General features: G+C 41.7%; 1 protein-coding gene across 1 annotated transcript in view; it reads left to right on the forward strand.

Moving 5' to 3' along the window:
• TBCE (tubulin folding cofactor E) overlaps window positions 1-20,930 on the forward strand; it is a 95,796-nt gene that overhangs the window by 63,860 nt on the left and 11,006 nt on the right. Inside the window, exons 7-9 of the mRNA XM_044274984.1 lie at window positions 1,652-1,720; window positions 4,277-4,336; window positions 18,009-18,100. Of these exons, the coding sequence (XP_044130919.1) occupies window positions 1,652-1,720; window positions 4,277-4,336; window positions 18,009-18,100 (221 nt within the window). The remainder of the gene's footprint in view (window positions 1-1,651; window positions 1,721-4,276; window positions 4,337-18,008; window positions 18,101-20,930) is intronic.

The following is a 20,930-nucleotide window of genomic DNA, read 5'->3' on the forward strand; positions in this document are numbered from 1 at the left end:
TGTTGGTCATAGTTGATAAATGTCAATTGTTACATTCCTATATTATTCCTCCTGGCAATGGGTAAATAAATTGACAAACTAGTTTTACTATCTCCCTCACACTTGCCACATCCAATATGGTGTCATAAGTCCATGTTGTCACCACTGAGTCAACAGTTTCAGAATGAGTAGTTGCATATCCCACTGAAATAGTTAATTGCAATACCAAGTTGTTCATTTAGGTTTCACACGAGAGAGTTCAATGCGTTGAGCTAGCAGCATATGTTTGCAAGATCTCCCATCCTGACCTACATGGCACTGATAGGATCGCATAGCATTATATTTCTTTATGATGCTATGTAACCCTTAGAGTTCTGAAATGTATTGTATAATACAGGCATAATGCGGTCAGTGTTATTCAATGCATTCCAGAACTCTAAGACCTCTTTCACACGGGCGAGTTTTCTGCACGGGTGCAATGCGTGAGGTGCACGCATTGCACCCGCACTGAATCTGGACTCATTCATTTCTAAGGGGGTGTGCACATAAGCAGTGATTTTCGCGCATCACTTGTGCTTTGCGTGAAAATCACAGCATGCTCTATATTGGATTAGATCTCACAAACGGAAAGCGCTAGTGTGAAAGTAGCCTTGGGCTACTTTTACACTTGCGATTTCCCTTTCCGCTATTGAGATCTGTCATAGGATCTTAATAGCGGGGGAAAGCGCTTCCGTTTTGTCCCCATTCATTGTCAGTGGGGACAAAACTGAACTGAACAAAACAGAATTCACTAGAATGCATTCCATTCAATTTGGTTGCGTGCCCAAGCATTTTTATGTCCGCGATGTGGTGCGGAGCAAGACGGATCCGTCCTGACACACAATGTAAGTCAATGGTGGCTGTTCGTTTTCTGACACAATAAAAAAAAATTGATCCGTCCCCCATTGACTTTCAGAGGTGTTCATGACTGATCCGTTTTGGCTATGTTAAAGATAATACAACTGGATCCGTTCATAACGGATGCAGACGGCTGTATTATCAGAACGGAAGAGTTTTTGCTGATCCATGACGGATCCAGCAAAAACGCTGGTGTGAAAGTAGCCTAATTCATACATTTTCAGGAGAAGTAAGAGGGACATGCTCCACAATTGTTATTTCATAGGGAATACTAAAACTACCAGGAGAGCTTGATGGGTTCATTATGAGAAAGATGCTTTACTGTCTAACTTCTCCCCTCATTAAAATCAATGTAATAAAGTAGTTAGATTAGTTCCCTCATATATTGATATGTTTGTTTTGCCTGTTTAGGCACAGCAATTCATTTTCTTTAGTTGGTGCTTCCTAAGGGTATGGCCAAACAGAGTTTTCTAGAAAAGGTCTTGAGACAGATCTAACTGCAGGATTTTATTGTGCCATTGCAATAAAAAAGGTTAAAAAAAACACTTTTTATTTGATACAACCGTATTCTTACTGGCCCGTAGACTATGACTTGATGTTTTTATTGCACAGTAAACAGCAGGGAAAAGTGATGTTTGCATTTGCCCCATCCCAAAATTAATAAAAAGCTGATCAAAAAATTAATGGTATGTACTAAAACTAAAAAAATTATAGGGGCAATTCTGACCATCTTACCAGATCTAAAAAAAAGTCTTCTGGACATTTGTTTTTATAGAATATGGGGCACCAGATGATGCAGAAATCAAGCAACCAGAGCCGTTTGCCTTGAAAAATCAACTGCTTAGTAAGTTTATAAGACAATTTGTGACATGACATCATATATTGTGTTATTGTTTTAAAAATATATTATTTTTTTCTCAATTATTTGTGTTGCTGTTCTCTATATAATGGTTCATGCTAGTAATTTACCTGTACTAAATATTGACAAATTATAAAATTTCTGCGGCTTTCTGTCTGCAGTTTCATCAAATGCTGGCCAATGCAAATCCATAGAAACCAGTGTCATGTAATACGAATACATGGAATTTTTATACAAATGGATGAATGAGAAGTCATTAACTCCTTAAAGGAGTTGTGCAATTCCTTTGCATAACTTGCGTCTTTTCATTTCTGGCTCCATTCAGAGGTTTTCCAGTGCCCATCCTGTAAACTTTTGGATGGACGGGGTCATGTGCACTGCAGCGGTGAGGTCTCCCCAAGCAGCAAATGACCAGAAGCTTTATTGCATGTCATTGGGAGGAAACGCATTACAGGGTGCCCATGGACAAGCTCCCTCTTTGTATCCAAACGCCTAAAATGCCACAGTATATAATTGAGTTAACCCCTTCTCGACCGCCCGGCGTCTATTTACATTGACGGTCGGGCATTTAAAAAAACAGCAGGCACCCGGGACTAATGTATATGATCAACGATAACTTTGATCGCATACATTTAACCCCTCAGATGCTGTGGTCTAATGTGACCATGGCATCTGGGAAGTTAAAGACAGGATGAGTGGGCTCTCGGCCGTGCTCCAGCTCCCTCCGGTAAGGATTGGGGGAGCTGGATGGCGTGTGCAGCAGCCTCTATACTCAGGATTGGTACAGGGCTGCCACACACTAGTTCAGGGCTGTGTAGGAACTTAGGGGGTCATTTGTTAAGTCCAGCATTTTAGACGCTGGCGGTGGATGCACCTAAGTTATGTAGAGGTATCGGCCTCTACATAACTTAGATGTATCCACCACCTGTCTAAATCTACGCCAGATCCCTTGCTGCCATAGATTTAGACCATTTTCTAAACCTGGCACAAATAAACTTTGTGTCGCAATCTGCAACAGATATAGTTGCATATATCAGTTAGTAAATGACGCCCTTAGTGAAACTCTAATAGACTCCAATGCTAATGCAATCCCTAGCGAATGTGCATGTGTTCTAAGTAGGCAGTATGCTTCTGTTAAGGGGGCTGTCCACAATCAAATTGATATTTAAACTCAAACCCCTCCCCCGCAAAACCTGTGAAGGGAACAATTCACCACTGAGGTCAGTTTTTGGCTGCAGTGGTGTGCACGACCCCATCCGTATGAGTCATGCTAATGTCTGTAAAGCGCTGAGGAATATGTCCGCACTATATAAATGAGTATAATAAATAAGGAGTTAATCACTGATCATGACATCATAACAGATTTGTCAAATTCCACATCTGCTTGGGCAACATACAACTTAAATTATCTGAATGTTGAAAGTTAGTGCAGATAGTATGAGAATCTATTAGGAAACTTTTAGTCAAAATGAGGGTCCAACTCAATGTGAATGTATGAAATAAGTTGACTTAAGCTGGTTGATATTAATTAGTGATGAGTGAAGTGAGCTTTGGATCCTAGATCCGAAGTCACTTTGCTCAAAACTTTTCGGTAAGGCTGGCTGACTATGTCAAATTTATTAACAGTGGTGTAGAAAAACAAATAAGTAGCAGCACACCACTAAATGCACTGAGGGTGGGTAAACAGGTGAATGTGTGAACAGGGTTAAATACATGACTACTATACCTACTATTAAGCGGAGTAGAAGCTCTTAGTGCATATAATTGATCAAAAATATGTCTGGCCCATAAACCGTGGTGTAGCTATAGGGGAAGCAGGGATAGCGTCTGCTTTGGGGCCCAAACTTAGAAGGGAGACTAAAAGATTTTATTGTCAGGGCCCCCTCAACAGTATTATACAATGACATTATGTATAGGGAACGGTATATACAGTGACATGACATACAGTATATACATGTAGAAAATGGTTGGAGCAGCTGCCGGGTCCGGTCTGAGAGAGCCACCTTGACTAGCCACGAGAAGTTGTTACCGGGGGGCAGTCATTTTTAGTTACCCCATTGTTTATAAAGTAGTATATGCCCAGTCCTTTTCTTCTCTTGGAGATAAACCTGTGGTCAGAGGTGTTTAAAAGGGTTGTTCACAATCGATTAGAGTCCACTCCATCTCTAGACATACTAAGTAAGCATACTTACTTCCCCTCCGCCATTAGGGTCTCTCCAGTGGTCTTTTTACTGAACTGCGGTTCTCACATGTAAACTTCTAGAATGGACGGGGTCGTCCGTACCACTGCAGCCAAAAACTGACCTCAGTGGTGAATTGTTCCCTTCACAGGTTTGGCAGGGAAGGGGTTGAGTTTAAATATCAATTTGATTGTGGACAGCCCCTTTAACAGAAGCATACTCCCCACTCAGAACACATGCACATTCGCTAGGGATGCACATATATGGGGTGGGGCAGGAGAAATAATTGTCGGCCAACATATAAAATGTATGGCCTGATTTAGGTGTGTAAGTTATTAATTTTGTTTCTTCCTTTTTATAGCTTTAACTATTATGTGCCCTGAAAAACCAGATCAAAAGCCAATAAAAAAGAAATTACCCGGTAAGTAGAAAATGTATGCATACTTCAGTAAGGTTGATTTATTTTCTCTCCTCACTTTTTTTTGTCTTCTGGCCACACATGTTCTCTGCAGCTATACTTGTTTCCAGCCATCCAAAAGTGTTGCCAAATTTTTTGAGATCTTCTCTTGATCATGTCCAACTGAGATATCAGTACAGTTTGTTTAAGGGTTAATACAGTGTATCAGACATATTTGGAAAACTTGCACATGAAAAGGATGCATGCCATGTTGGGTTAATTATTGAGATGGAGTTTAGTGCACCCGCGTACATGGTTAAATAGGCAGAGCTGCCTCTGACCGCTATGAAGTTACAAGCCAAGCTCTAGACGTGGGTATGTGTAAATACTAGTTGGTGAATTCTGTAGGGTAGGTTACATGCTTGTCAGAATGCGCATGTTTTCAGTGGTTATATTTGACAGTGCAGTGTTAATGAACTTTCTACACCCAAATTCAAAATCTGGTTTTGGGTTGACCAGATTCTCAAAACTTGAGCAATACCAAACGAAATCCATGCAAATCCATCTTTTGTTCAGCTCCCTCCACTATTATGAGAATGAGGCCTCATGCACACAGCCGTTGCAATTTGCGGTCTCCAGTGCACGGGCAACATTTGCGGCCGGGAGGGATCGAGACCCATTCAACTTGAATGGGTCTGTGATCCGTCAGGACTGCAAAAAAAAATAAAAAATAGAACTTGTTCTATTGTTTTGCGGTGTGGAGGCACGGACAGAAACGCCACGGAAGCACTATGTTCCGCACCACAGCTCCGGATTGCGGACTGATTCAAGTGAAAGGGTCCGCATCTGTGTTGCAGGGCACACATGGCCAGTGCCCATATATTGCGGACCTGCTGTTTGCAGGCCGCAGTACGGCCACGGCCAGACAACGGCCATGTGCATGAGGCCTTAACCACCTCCCGACCGCCTAACGCACGGATGCGTCCGGAAGGTGGTTGATTCATTCCTCCTGGACGCATATACGCGTCATCTCGCGATAGCCGAGATTTCCTGTGAACACGCGCACACAGGCGCGCGCGCTCACAGAAATGGATGGTAAGCGAGTGGATCTCCAGCCTGCCAGCGGCGATCGTTCGCTGACAGGCTGGAGATGTTTTTTTTTTTAACCCTTAACAGGTATATTAGATGCTGTTTTGATAACAGCGTCTAATATACCTGCTACCTGGTCCTCTGGTGGTCCCTTTTGTTTGGATCGACCACCAGAGGACACAGGCAGCTCAGTAAAGTAGCACCAAACACCACTACACTACACCCCCCCCCTGTCACTTATTAACCCTTTATGAACCGCTGATCACCCCATATAGACTCCCTGATCACCCCCCTGTCATTGATCACCCCCCTGTAAGGCTCCATTCAGAGGTCCGTATGATTTTTACGGATACATGGATCGGATCCACAAAACGCATACGGACGTCTGAATGGAGCCTTACAGGGGGGTGATCAATGACAGAGGGGTGATCACCCATATAGACTCCCTGATCACCCCTGTCATTGATCACCCCCTGTAAGGCTCCATTCAGACGTCCGTATGATTTTTACGGATCCACGGATACATGGATCGGATTTGCAAAACGCATACGGACGTCTGAATGGAGCCTTACAGGGGGGTGATCAATGACAACTCGCCATGCCCCTCATTGAATACCTTGGGGTGTTTTCTTTCCAAAATGGGGTCACATGTGGGGTATTTATACTGCCCTGGCCTTTTTAGGGGCCCTAAAGCGTGAGAAGAAGTCTGGGATCCAAATGTCTAAAAATGCCCTCCTAAAAGGAATTTGGGCCCCTTTGCGCATCTAGGCTGCAAAAAAGTGTCACACATGTGGTATCGCCGTACTCAGGAGAAGTTGGGCAATGTGTTTTGGGGTGTCATTTTACATATACCCATGCTGGGTGAGATAAATATCTTGGCAAAAGACAACTTTGGCATTTGACCAAGATATTTATCTCACCTAGCATGGGTATATGTAAAATGACACCCCAAAACACATTGCCCAACTTCTCCTGAGTACGGCGATACCACCGGACACATCTAATTTTTTTATGGTCAAACAAGACCTAAATTACAAAAAATAATCATTCTGACAACTTCTATAGCCATATATTTTCTAAAGTAGACAACCCGCAAGTTTTCAAAATGACTTTAGCACTTTATCCACAGACACCTTTATGTAATTTTGCATCAGGTTTAATTTAATTTTTTTTTTATTGCAAAGAAGTTGATATTAGTAGGTAAAAATGTGACCTAAACATAACGTTATATGCACAACAGGGCAAAAAATAAAAGTTCACAATGTGCACAATTCATACATACAGCTAGGCATAAATTTACACGCACATAGCTTTATAACTGTAACTGCATCGCTGCTCCTGTTCACTTCAGTGGGAGCAGCGCTATAGTAAACAGCTCCATCTAATGCACTGGATGGAGCCGTGTAGTAACGGCTCCACACTGCACCTGCACTAAACACCCCCCCCAAAAAAAAACAAGTGCAGATGGAAGGTGCTGTGTATTTGAATAGAGGAGGATTCACATGGAGATGATTTGCCTGGTCACATGACCCTCCATCAGCGGCCATCTTATAGAGAGGACCTGTGTGTGGACAGCACAAAAGACTTTGTAAACAAGGGCGTATACCTGATAAAATAGAAAATTGGGCAGAATTTCAACAAAGTCTATATTAATAAGTGCCATATAATCACCTCAGAAATGCAAAAATTGTGGAAATGCACTTCTTACCAACTTTGCATGCAAATATTGGGAATTATACAGGATGTAATATAGGTCCTTTTTTTTGCTCCTGTATTATGGGTACAACACCTGAACCGCTTGCAGTTCATCAGAAAATGAGTCAGAGTGTCATAACTGTGGTTCTGATGAGCTATGGGAGGTTTGGGTGTTGCATCCATAATAAGGGGCACAAAAATGTCACCCATATTACACCTGGCTGAAGAATGGCCATACTGTATTATATATATTATATTTTTGTTCTAAAACTGACTGAAAGAGGTCTTATGGCAACAGTCAGTGAGTGAAAATGTATTTTATGACTGACAGAAATGTCTTCCATCTGTCAGAAATATATTACATATTATTTTCTAGTAGAAATCTTTACCTATTACAGTAGCTTTCAATGAATATTACTAGAGACTCAAATCTGCATAATGTGCTCTAAGGATCGGGTATTAACAGGATAGGGACAATGTAAAATATAAACTTTATTGGTGTTTGTGGTGTGAAAGTTTGGTGTGACTTTTTTGAGGCTGTGAACCATATGCTGTGTAAGGGGTTACACACTCAGGCTGGAGCGATGATGACAGATTCTCTTGCAGACCACAGGGTTAAAGTCCAAATGCTGCTTTATTTATCACACTCTGGCAATACAGGCAACCCCCAGTTATAATTCACTGGGTAAGGTGAAGGTCCAGCACCACAAAACATAAGGCAAACTGAAATAAACACCTGCCCATCTGGGCTCTGGCTAATACAGTGAAGATCCTAGCTCACCTATTGAACACAGGTCACACAGAGAATTCGGCTTCTCTAGCCAGCACCGCAGCCAGCTTCCCAGGCTTTCTCCAGGCAATCCTCTCCTCTAGACTGACAGCCTGGACTGTGCTTTATTTCCCCTTGATGATCCCAGCTGGCTTCAGCTGGGATCCCTCAGGCTTGGGGAAAACCTGTCCTGGATTTTATTTACCTTACCCAGTTGAGGAGGCTGGGTGGGATATACACCCCTTCCAGGACTTTACCATACACTGTTCTGTTCACTTTACCACAGCTGGTAAACGTCTGGGTCCTGGCATCAATTAATTGTCTAATTAGGCACAGAGGGCTGATTAGATGAGTATACTCTCATTCTCACACTCCTTATGTGGAACCAAAAAGAGAAGGAAGTATGCTCTCTGATAGTGAGGATTGATAACATGCACAGAAGTCTGTTACCCTCCCACTGGGGTCATATACAATTATAAAGGAAGGGAGGATGAGCTGCATCTCTTTTCCTCTTCAAGTGCGTCTCTAGTTGTGGAGCCGGGAAGCAGTCAGACGGCTCACTCTCCACCCACTGCTCAGATCTCTTTTCCTGATCGGGCACTGTTGCTACTTTGCAGCTCAAGCTCATTGTCCACAACGTCCTGATGCACATGGTGTGAGAACGTAGTATGTGGAGACACGGCCTATGACCCAACGTTGTGCTTATCAGGTCACAGTGGAGAGCGTCTCAGACCTGCAGAGTAGCAGGAGCCCAGTGCCTGATCAGGAGATTTTTTTTAAATGATAGAACTAAACCTATGGCTCTGATCTGAGCAGTGAGGGGTCCTGATCTGAGCAATGGGGCGGGGAGAGATTTTAGCATGGAGGGGGTCTTGTTTGAGCATGGGTTGGTCAGGTCTGAGAAGGGGGAGATCTGAGCATGGCGGGGAGATTTGAGCACTGAGGGTCTGACACTGGAAGTCTGATTTGTGTTGTCTGATCCGAGCATTGGGGGTCTTATTTGGAGGTCTGATCCGAGCATTGGGGGTCTTATTTGGAGGTCTGATCCGAGCATTGGAGGTCTTATTTGGAGGTCTGATCCGAGCATTGGGGGTCTTATTTGGAGATCTGATGAGGTTTGGGGATCTTATTTTAAGTCAGAAGAGGATTGGGGATCTGATTTAGGAGTATGATCTAAGGTCTGATGAAAAATATATTTCGAAAAAAAGAGAAAATATTTTTATCAGACCTTTATCAGATAAAAAAAAAAAAATTCTCTTTATTTATTTTTTGTTGAAACCTAGGTGCATCTTGTAGGGCGAAAAATACGGTGACTCGTGTGTAAATGTAAAGCTTGTGGCTCCTGGTAGTGATGCTTTTTTTTTTTTTGGGGCTCTTTGTGTCTGTAAGGTTGGCCATAGGGCTTCAAATTTAGGTAGACATTTTCTCTTTAAATATATTCCTCTCTCAAGTCAAAGTCAATTATTTACTCTGCAAATAAACTCAGAAGTGGTAGGCGGATTCAGTTGGATCCAATTTCGCACAATCAACTTCTGTGCCTGAAATAATAGATGCTGTATGATCAGATTTATGGTAGGGTCCTGAATACATGAGCCCGCGATAACCAAGATGCAAATTTTAGTAGTAAAACCAAGATGCAAATGTATCTGATAGGTATCCCAAATAATATTCAGTACCCCTTTCCAAAATCCAGATAAACGTGGACATTCCCATGTCATATGCAGATTGCAGAATGGAGGCAGGGCCCAACTGACGTTGTGGACAGGAAGGGTCAGCTCTAACTACATATGTAGAATGGATCCAAATAAAGAGAAGAAACTCCCACAGCGCAAAAAACAATCTTTAATGACGATATAAACTTGATTTAATAAATAGGTGCTACAATGTGTTTCGGGGCAGAAAACACCCCTTACTAACTTCTGTAGCAGGCAGGAGGCCGGGCGTGAGGCTGTAGCGTAACTCAATACGTCACGAGCCTGGTCGTCCCACTTTATGAATGAAGCAGGCGGCGCAGGCTCGTGACGTAGTGAGTAACACTACAGCCGCCTGGCCTTCTGCTTGCTACGGAAGTTAGTAAGTACAGTAGTATAGGCTGCTGGAATGAAGATTAATTATATTGTTAAACAATGCCTACACTTCGATAAGATTACTACAGTGAGCGGGGCCCGGTGCAATAGAATAGAGTGACTGCCATTCTTAAACCAGCTACCGGCCCCTCCTGAAAAATACGGTACCTCCTTCCTCACGGATTCTCTAAGTGTTTTTATATCAAAGATATAAGACCCTTCATGGAACCTTGAATTAATATCTGCTGTATAATGGGGACTGAAAAACAATCTACAGGACCCTTTCTGAATTGTGTCTGAAAGGCGTGACGCCGTTGCAAGAATTAGTAGAATTGCATAGCGATAAAGAGCAAACTCGGATTGAAACTGATCAAAGGTTTTAAACCCCCCCACCCTTCTGAATCTGGTGTAAGAATAGTACTTCCTCGCAAGCACTGTGAAAATGGAAAACAATGATTCCGGATTTGTCCAATGAAGATGATGAGGATATTCTTGAATCCCCTACCCTAGTTTCACCCGCCATAAATAATACGTTTATTCAACTATGCATAATACATCAAAGCTACATGATTCCACAGAGGTTACATAGGATGGGAAAGCTTGCCCACTCTGGGTGTCATAGATGTACGTCAGAACGTGCTGATTTCTGGCATCTTATATGGGCGTGCCCTTCCATATAAAAGTTTTGGGAGGAGGTGGTGACTGTACTCTCAGATTTACTGGGATGTGTAGTACCGCTTCACCCTAAGGTTTGCCTCTTTGGAATATTGGATGAGATTCTTTACTCTCACCATGTAAGGATATTCCTGAGAGAAACACTATTTCTAGCATGAAAAGCAATAGCCATTAGATGGATGGGAGATGGAGCACCCACTTTAGCGCAATGGAAACTACTGGTCAACACTGTTATCCCATATGAAAATATTGTTTTCAAGAATAGGGGCTGTATGCCCAAATTAAAAAGGTATGGGGATATGGTGTTCATCACCACGAACACTCTATTCAGCTCGCAGACTATCAGAAGCTTTGCGGATGGAACAGGTTAGATAGTTATAAGGATTGACAGGATGAAGAAGGTGGGTCGTGGTGAAATAATCAAGCCACTTTAAGTTGCTAATTTATGATGCTTTACTTAATATAAGTTTGAGTATCCCCTCTAAAGATGGCAGAAATTACACAGATACAGCATAGGTGTTAACTGTTTTATTCACTTTGTTATGTATGTGACATCTGTACTTTGCACTTTAATGATGCTGATTTATAACATGTGAAAACGTATGTACAAAGAATGTCAGTATAATTGGCTTTATGTGTTCAATAAAGCGAATAAAAAATAGTACTTCCTCTTCCCATGGAGAAAACCCTTCCAGGCAAAATATCTCTGCTAGATTAGGATTCCAACCACAGAGGAGTAACTTGCATAAAGCCCTGCACATGAATCTGTACCATACCCTACAGAGCAAATACATTGTAGGTAATCTGGAGATGGAGGCATTTAAGCCACTCTCTCCAATAGGGCAATAGAAGCCTTTTGCCCTAGGATATGAGCTACTAGTTTCGCTGAGGAGTTCACACAAGGAAACTGACCCCACCCCTTTAAATATTGTATTTGAAAAGCGATAAAATATAGCCAGGGGTTAGGGATGGAAAGCCCACCCGAATCCTTCCCTTTCTGCAGAGTCTCCAATTTTATTCTAGCCAGTTGCATCCTCCAAATCAAACTTCTAAATAAGCCCTGAATCTTAGAAAAGATACTCTGGGGAATCCACACTCAGGAGCTGTGTAGGGCGTACATAAGTTTCTGCATAAGGATCATCTTGAGAAGATTACTTCTCTCCACTTCAGTCATTGGCTGTTTACACCAAGTATTTATTTTGTCTACAAAACTAATTAGAAGTAGGTCTATATTATCCCTAATATAATTACCTAGATCAGGGGATATATTGATACCCAAGTATTTAAACTGATGTGCTACCTGTAGCTGTGTGTTAAACAGTGAAAAAAAGTGGGGAATAGGATCCAATGGAGAGAGGATTGATTTATTCCAATTAATAGTGAGGCCCGACCTGGTGCCAAAGTCCATTATAAGAGACATAAGTGAGTTAATGGACTGTTCAAGGTCCCCGGCATAGAGAAGCATGTCATCCACATATAGGGACACATGTTCTTTGCTTGTCCCTGCAGGAAAGCCCAAAAGATATGGAGACGACCCAATTTAAACATGCTAGTGGTTCAATAGCAATGGCCAAAAGGAGAGAGCAAAGAGGTCAGCCCTGACGAGTACCTCTCTCCAGCACAAATCTTTCCAAAGTAATACGATTAGCGGATCCTAGCTACAGGAATTGGTATAATTGCACCTATGAGATAAAAACATTCCCAAAACCCATGTCTCTTAACATAACCCACAAATAGCCCCATTCAATGCTGTCGAAGGCCTTGGCCGTGTATAATTAAAAGATTGCCCAACACCCAGTAGTTTCAGAACACCTCTGAACATTAAACAATATTCTTCTGAGGTTAACCGATGTGGATTTATCGGGCATAAATTCAGCTTGATACTTATGAATAATGGTCGTAATCACCTTTTGTAACCTATTCGCTAATACTTTGGCTAAATCTTAATGTCCAATGTCAATAAGGAAATAGGCTTACACAAGTCAAGGAGAGTCTGCTCTTTCCCAGGCTTAGGCAGTGCAACAATGATCGCCCCTCTTAGAGTCCGGTAGCACACTTCTCTTCAAAGCCTCAGTGTACACCGTCAACAGTTTTGGTAATAAAATATATGTGGGCAGCCTATCCACACCGGGGACCTTTTTCATTTGGGAGCGATTTGCGAGCAGACTCTAGTTCCTCTAATTGCAAGCTTTGGTCCAAGTACTGTGATTGGTTTGCAGAGAGCGAGGCATAGATACAGAAAAATAGGCCTCAATATTATAATTTTCTTCTGTCAGTTTAGATCTGTATACATTTTTGTAATAAGAATGAAAAACAGTAAGGATATCTGAGTCCACCGTGAATAAAGGTTACTCTCCATTCCTAATATTTAAATTTCTAACAGACCATCTTGTGCCTATACTATTCTTGCTAAAAGACAGACGGAACTTTCGCCAGCCTCAAAATAGTTTTGCTTGAGAAAAAAAAACGTCTATCGGCTGTATGCATCAAGTGCTCTTTCAAAGCTGTCTGCGCAGTCACCCAGGTAGCTTTATTCTCAGATAAGCGTTAGTATATATTTAATTTCCGCTTTTCTAACAGACTGCTGAAGAGAGTTCAAAAGTTCTTTAGACTTTGTTTTACATGATTGACTAACCCTCTGAATATATAGCCCACAAACAAATACCTTGCATGCATCCCACACAACTCCCGCAAGTATCAACCCCACATTAGTGGAAAAAACTCGGCAAGGGGCCGAGTTATACCCTCACCGCTATCTACCATTTGTAGCCAAAAAGGGTTAGGTTTCCAGGACCCAACCCCAGAGGGCCGACATCCCACTTTGAAAACAACATGCAGCGTGGAATGGTCTGACAGACTTCTGGGAAGATATGCAATGTCCACAATATAAGGCAAAAGGAGCCTATTGGTAAATTTATCCTGGAGAGGGAGTGATGTGTATTTGAAAAGCAGGAAAAATTACATTTTATATACCCCATAAATCACATAGGCCTAACTCACATATGAACTTAGCAAATGGTGTTTTCCTAGATGCACATGGTGCATCGTCCGTATGTAAATTACCAAGCTACGGAGAAAGCTTTAAAATCCCCTAGCAGCAAAATCGGGCAGGTAGGGGACGCCTCAATAAATTACATAATCTCCTTCAGAATGGAGGAGGTATATTGCAGGAGCAGTGTAGACAGACGAATGGGATAAATCTATAGTTGAGAACACTGACTCCACAGGAGTGTGTAATAAAAAAAAATAATAATAATAATATGCATGCCCTACCCAAGATTTATGTAGGAGATGAGTATTAGTGCTAATTAAATGCGTTTCAGAGAGGCATAACTGTTGGAGTGCAAGAAACACTGTTACGTTTTGTTGGCTCCCCCAACCCTCAGACATTCCAAGCAAGAATATGGAATTTATCAGCTAGAATCAAGGAAAATCAAAACAATTATAGAATAGAAAATAAAAGCTCAGCCACATCTGATTCCCCATATCAGCTGTCTCTCCGCTAAATCCCCAAATTCCCCCAAAAACATGAACATACAATGCGAATGTCCACCAAGAAAGATTCCTGAAAAGAAATTCAGGGACAGAAACATTACTTGAAGTCAAATTACAGAGAGGAAGTGTAGCCAATATGTAATAAGGCAATACAGCGACTACCCAGACCGTGCTCCCTTGAAAAGAATAACGAACAGCATAGGTATATATACCATACATGCAACTACATATAGTGTATGCATACAATATCTCATAGTCCCTGTAAGAAATCAAAATAGGACCTCGCTCCTGGTCCTAAATACAAAATTTTGAGAAATCAGCAATCAGCCGTATGCAGTTGCGTTCAAAATAATAGCAGTCAGACATCACCAACCTGATCAATCACTGGTTTTGGTAGAAATGATATTTCTACATGGTAAATAATTTACTAGCAGGTGTAGTAGAGTAATAGAAACCCAACAGTCATGACATGCATGCTGCTGATTCTGTGTAATTCAATCACTTATTGAAAGGGGTTTGTTCAAAATAATAGCAGTGTGGAGTTCAAGGAGTGAGGTCATGGCAAGGGCGCCAACAATCAGCTCCAGGAAGATCAAAGAAGGTCTAAAGTTACCTGTGAGTACTGTTACAATTAGAAGACACCTACGTGAAGCCAAGCTATCTGCAAGAAGCCCCCACAAAGTCCCACTGTTGAAAAAAAGACGTGCTGAAGAGGTTACAATTTGCCAAAGAGCACATTGACCTAAAGAGACATTTTGTGGACTGAGAAAAGTAAGATTGTTCTTTTTGGGTCTAGTGGCCGGAGACAGTTTGTCAGACGACCCCCAAATACTGAATTCAAGCCACAGTACACTGTGAAGACAGTGAAGCATGGTGGCGCAAGCATCATGATATGGGGATGTTTCTCATACTACAGTGTTGGGCCTATTTATCGCATACCAGGGATGATGGATCAGTTTGAATACATCAGACTACTTGAAGATGTCATGCTGCCTTATGCTGAACAGGGAAATGCCTTTGAAATGGGTGTTCCAACAAGACAACGACCCCAAACACACCAATAAACGTGCAACATCTTGGTTCCAGACCAACAAGTTTGATGGAGTGGCCAACCCAATCCCCGGATCTTAATCCAATAGAAAACTTGTGGGTGACATAAAAAAAATGCAGTTTCTGAGGCAAAACCAAGATATGGAGAGGAACTGTGGAATGTAGTCCAATCATCCTGAACAGGTACAAGAAGTTGGTTGACTCCATGCAACACAGATTTACAGCAGTTCTGAGAAACAGTAAAAGAGTAAAAAACAGCGGCTACACCCACCAATCGGCTATAGATCTGAGGTGCTCACCTCTAAAGGCCTCACCCTAGGCCTGTGTAGAAAGAAGTAATTATGTGGAGCTATGAGGAGCACTCTACTTATGGGATCACACACAGAATGAATATGGGAAATTTACATTTAATAACAATTAATCTTCACTAAAAATACAATCCCAAAATGACATAAAATGAATTGGCCTGTTGCAGAATATATCAACTACTAATAAAATACATCAATTAATACAATAATAATGTTAAAATCTGCCACTGTAAGGGAGAAAGAAAGGAAAATTGTCCGCTGTATATATCTCCTCCTTACGGTTAGATATAGCTAGTCCTTTGATTTGGATATAGCAATGTAGCAGTATAATTCCCAGATAGACTGTTCAGTGTTATAGTCGGTACCAACTTCTGTTGTTTTTTAAAGTGCAGTAGTGCGGTCATGCAGCTTTATATAACATGGTCCAACTTTAATATGCAGTCCATGCAGCTTTAAATAAAACAGGGTATGCCGCTCTATTACACTGCACTGAATATATCAGCCTAGCGGCTGTATGATGCGCTGTTGTGTCCGCGGGGCGGGTGAGCGGCACATCGAGAGTCCGGTAAGAGACATTTACTTTTAGGTCCGGACACAACAGTGCATCATACAGCCGCTAGGCTGATATATTCAGTGCAGTGTAATAGAGCGGCATACCCTGTTTTATTTAAAGCTGCATGGACTGCATATTAAGGTTGGCCCATGTTATATAAAGCTGCATGGACTGCATACTTCATTTAAAACTGCATGACTGCACTTTAAAAAAACAACAAACAGAAGTTGGTACCGACTATAACACTGAACAGTCTATCTGGGAATTATACTGCTACATTGCTATATCCAAATCAAAGGACTAGCTATATCTAACCATATGGAGGAGATATATACAGCTGACAATTTTTCTTTCTTTCTCCCTTACAGTGGCAGATTTTAACATTATTATTGTATTAATTGATGTATTTTATTAGTAGTTGATATATTCTGCAACAGGCTGATTCATTTTATGTCATTTTGGGATTGTATTTTTTAGTGAAGATTAATTGTTATTGTTATTTCTAATGAAGATTGTTATTAAATGTACATTTCCCATATTCATTCTGTGTGTGATCCCATATGTAGAGAGTGCCCCTCATATCTCCACATAATTACTTCTTAGAAACAGTAGTTATACAACTAAATATTAGGTGATTCAAAGGCAAGCAAAATCTTCAAACATTTTTCAGTTTATATAGTGAATGTTTGAGTTTGTAAAGAATAATACAAACACTGCTATTTTATATTTGATATAATACTTATCAAACGACTGCCATTGCACAGACCTCTGTCTATTGTGCAGCATCTACAGGTGTCTCAAACTGATGGAATTCTCCATGGACCACCTCTCTCATCTTAGAGGCATATAGCATGGAATAAAGCACTTGGAAGTCCCATGAGAGATGTTTTATTTCCTGAAATTGAGCCCTCTTGTGTTGCACCTCGGACTTTATTCCCATTAATAATTAGTCCAGGGTGGTCTCTGGCTCTCTTTAGGATACTATCTCTATCTCTGAAGTGTAGGGGGGCCTGCAGGGGTAGTGAGCAAAATGGCACCCTGAGCACCCTTTCAATAGGAAAGACGAGGGTGTCCTTTCCAAATTTATCGATTAGCCATTCCTCAAAAAACTCCATAGGTCTTGTCCCTTCAGCCTTCTCTGGGACCCCCACCAATTGGAGATTATTTTTGTGCAGCCTGTTTTCCAGGTAATCTGTTTTGCTGACCAAAAAAGACACATTGTGAACCAGTCTGCCAAGGATCCTTTTTACTGGGGGCAATTGATCTAACACATTACTCCCTCTTTCCTCCAACGTTTTAATCCTTTCATTGACCTTTCTGAGGTCTTGTCGTATGAGGGATACATTTTCTTGCAGATTACCCATATTAAGGGTGGTGGGTCACAGCAGAAAATATGTAGTGGGCACATATTTTTCCAGGTGGGCTGTGAATAGATGTGGCACCATCTTGCCTCGCCATCGTGGCAGGACGGACCTCCTTCATGTCTCTTTCCTTCCAGCCTGTTCTATTCATGGCTGGAGCGATTCCTCAGAGGCAGGGGATTCCTCAAGTCACCACGGACAGAAAAGTTTAGTTGGAGGCTGCAGGATGATTACAGGACCATTTCTGCTTAGCGTCTCCTCACGTGTCTGGCCAGGCCATGCCCCCCTAGATTGTCAGCCTTAAAACAAACCCTGTCTAATATATCTACCAGTTACACATCCTGAGGATACATCCATCAGTAGCAGGATTGTATAAAATATGTCCTTTGCTTCTGAAGTAACACGCTTCCTGAATGTATGATATGTCCTTGGCAGGGAAAGGGTTAAAGGGCTTGGTTTTGTTTTTGTAAATTTCTCTTGTAAAGGGATGCACGTGACCTATGTGAAAACAATTCCTGTCTGTACATTTATGAATTCACATAGATTTGATCATACCAATAATAATAACAGAAAAAATAATGGGGGAAAAGGACTTACCTTATAATGTGCTTTTTCCCATTTTTTTCCCTTTGAAGATTCTATGACTGTCCAAAAGGTAAAGGGCTTACTTTATCGTTTACTCAAGGTGCCAAGTTCAGAACTGAAATTGTCATATGAAAGCTCCAAAGTAAGTATCTGCATTACCTCTTCCATTATTCTGTTCTGTCAGAAGAACAGAAAAATAGAAAAGAACAGTTTAACTGATTCCTTTTTTTTTATGTCGTCTTTTATGTCTTTTAAAGGGGCTATCCCATGTCACACATTATCCCCAATAACTGATAGGTGCGGGTCTCACCTCTGGGACCTGCACCTGTACTTAAAACAGAGCTAGCAAAGTCCTGGCGGGTGCACCACGCATGTGTGGCCGCTGTCCATTCATTCCTACAGGAGCACTGAAAATAGCCGAGCGGCACGTTCAGGTATTTTTGGGAGTCCCATTGAAATGAATGGGAGGTGCACCGCTCAAGAGTTGCCACTATTCTATTCACTTCTGTAGGGCTGACGGAAATAGACAAGCCAGTGCTTGGCTATTTTCGGCGCTCCCATAAGAACGAATAGAGGGTGGCTGTGCAGACACTGTGTATCCTCCAAGATTTTGCTGGCTCCATTGTAAGTATAGGTGCGGTTTCCAGAAGTAGGACCCGCACCTGTCAGACATTAGGGTCAAATCCTAGCTATGTCTGAGATACACTAAGCTCTTGTTTTACATAATAAGTTAGGCTGTATGGACCAGTGAAGTCTTTCAACCCCTAATGTATGATTACAATGGAAAATTCTGTTTCTTACTTTTGATTTCACATTGAACATCTGCATAATGCTTCCTCTTTAAAATGCCTTTAACCCCTTAACGCAAAACGCTGTGCATGTATGGCGGGGGATGCATTGCCAGAATGCATTCTGCCGTACATGCACGGCGGGCTGATCGGGCGGGTGCAGGAGCTGCGCCTGCCCCGATCACTGCAGGAGTCCGGCAGTCCCTGATAGCCGGGCCCCTGCTGTATTCGCTGACATCGCTGTTTACAGCGATGCTGGCGGATTAACCCCTTCTATGTCACGGTTAGCGCTGACCACGACACAGAAGTGGTTTGCAGCGGGGGAAGAAGCGTATCGGGTCCCGCGCGGCTGTGGCGGGGACCCGATGTGTGACGAGGTAGCCCGATGCCTTGCACAGCATCGGGACCTGCCTTCTACAGGTGACGAGGAGATCCAGCCTCAGGCTGGGTCTCCGAGGCAACCAGTTAGTTTATTACTGTGTATTGTAATGCATAGCAGAGGGGATCAGAACCCCAAAAGTTGAAGTCCTAGAGAGACAGAAATAAAGTTTAAAAAAAATTTAAAAAGAGAAAAAACGCCCCTTTCCCCTGATTTTATAATAAAAAATAGAAAAAAAATTTGAAAAAACACACACACATTGGGTATTGCCGCGTCCATAGCGACCGGCTTTATAAATATATTACGTGATCCACCCCTTCTGGATGTGCCAATTTTTTTTTGTCACCTTATATTATTAAAAGTCTCGGGCGGGAATTCTTTCCGCCCTGCTTCCCCCTCCCTCAGAACATGCTGAACTCCGCCCAACTGACCAGCCTTAACCCTTCCTGGCCAGCTATTGCTTTAGGCCCAAATTGGGTTGGGCGTCACTCAATATCAGGCAAACATATAGCCAGATTGGATTATATCAGAATAAATTTTATAGTGTATATCACACACATAATATATACAACATGTTGCATAAAAACAATATACATTAAAAAAACAGCAATAATAAATAAAACCTTGTAAAATACCTAAAAATCGATTGCAGAGTCAATTGCGCCAAAGAGGCTTTTCACCGTAACTTTTATGAATTATTCCAAAGTATGTAGCCCAGAGAGATAGTCTGATGCAGATGTATGTCACAATGGGTTAAGCGTCATATAATTAAATATGTACGCAAACGGTACTCATATAACAGGGTACTTTACCACTCCTGCGTCTTCTACTGTCGTTGGTCCGCTTATACATAGGCCCGCGCCCATACATCTTATTTCTACATTCACTATGTACATCACATTGTATGAGGACGGATATGCAATCCAGACCCCAGTATATAATCTCCAGTCTCCGATTTTAACATTTTTAACATTTCTTGAAAAAATGCACCGAAAACGCGAAGAAATTGCATATGCGTTTCTTCAATTTTTTGGGGTCTATTTTTTTGGTTTATTCATATTTGGGATAAACATTGAGTTGATTACATATAATTTTTATACTTTATTTACATGTACTGTACCGTATATGGATATTTTATATATTAATATGAATCGTTTTATTTAAAAAAATGCATCGAAAATGTGAAGAAATCGCACATGTGTTTATTACTGTTTTTATAATTCGTACATATGGCACTGAGTCCTAGCTGTTTGAAAATGATCAATTAATAGGAATACCCATCCAGATTATATATCCCAGAAAGAAAACTAAAATCCACATCCATGTCTTCCAAATCCCTCACTGTCCCAACATGCAATGCTCCAATTAAGGATAATATATAAAAAAGGACATTTGGCCAACACTGTTTACACCACTGAAGAAGGGGTCCGTTTACCCCGAAACACGTATGGTAATAACAGTGAGGGACCACCAAGAAAGAAGCGCTTACAACTACATACTTCCTCATTTGGAATTAAAGCAACTACGAAGCAAACCTCCTGCATCTAAAGAGATTTGAAATCCCTGCCTGGAATCACAAGCCACATGACCGCGCAGTAAACCACATGGGACGCCACACAGCTCCTGGCAGGTCACAGTGGTGAAACAAAGCTATACCGCTGCAACGAATATCCAAGAGCGTGGGAAACTCTACTCACAGGTCCTTGCAGCTTACAACAGAGCAACACACTAAAAAGCTCCGGTGTATAAGCAGACCAACGACAGTAGAAGATGCGGGAGTGGTAAAGTACCCTCTTATGAGTACC

This window comes from Bufo gargarizans, unplaced genomic scaffold (assembly GCF_014858855.1).
Source record: "Bufo gargarizans isolate SCDJY-AF-19 unplaced genomic scaffold, ASM1485885v1 original_scaffold_2196_pilon, whole genome shotgun sequence".
Taxonomy (NCBI): domain Eukaryota; kingdom Metazoa; phylum Chordata; class Amphibia; order Anura; family Bufonidae; genus Bufo; species Bufo gargarizans.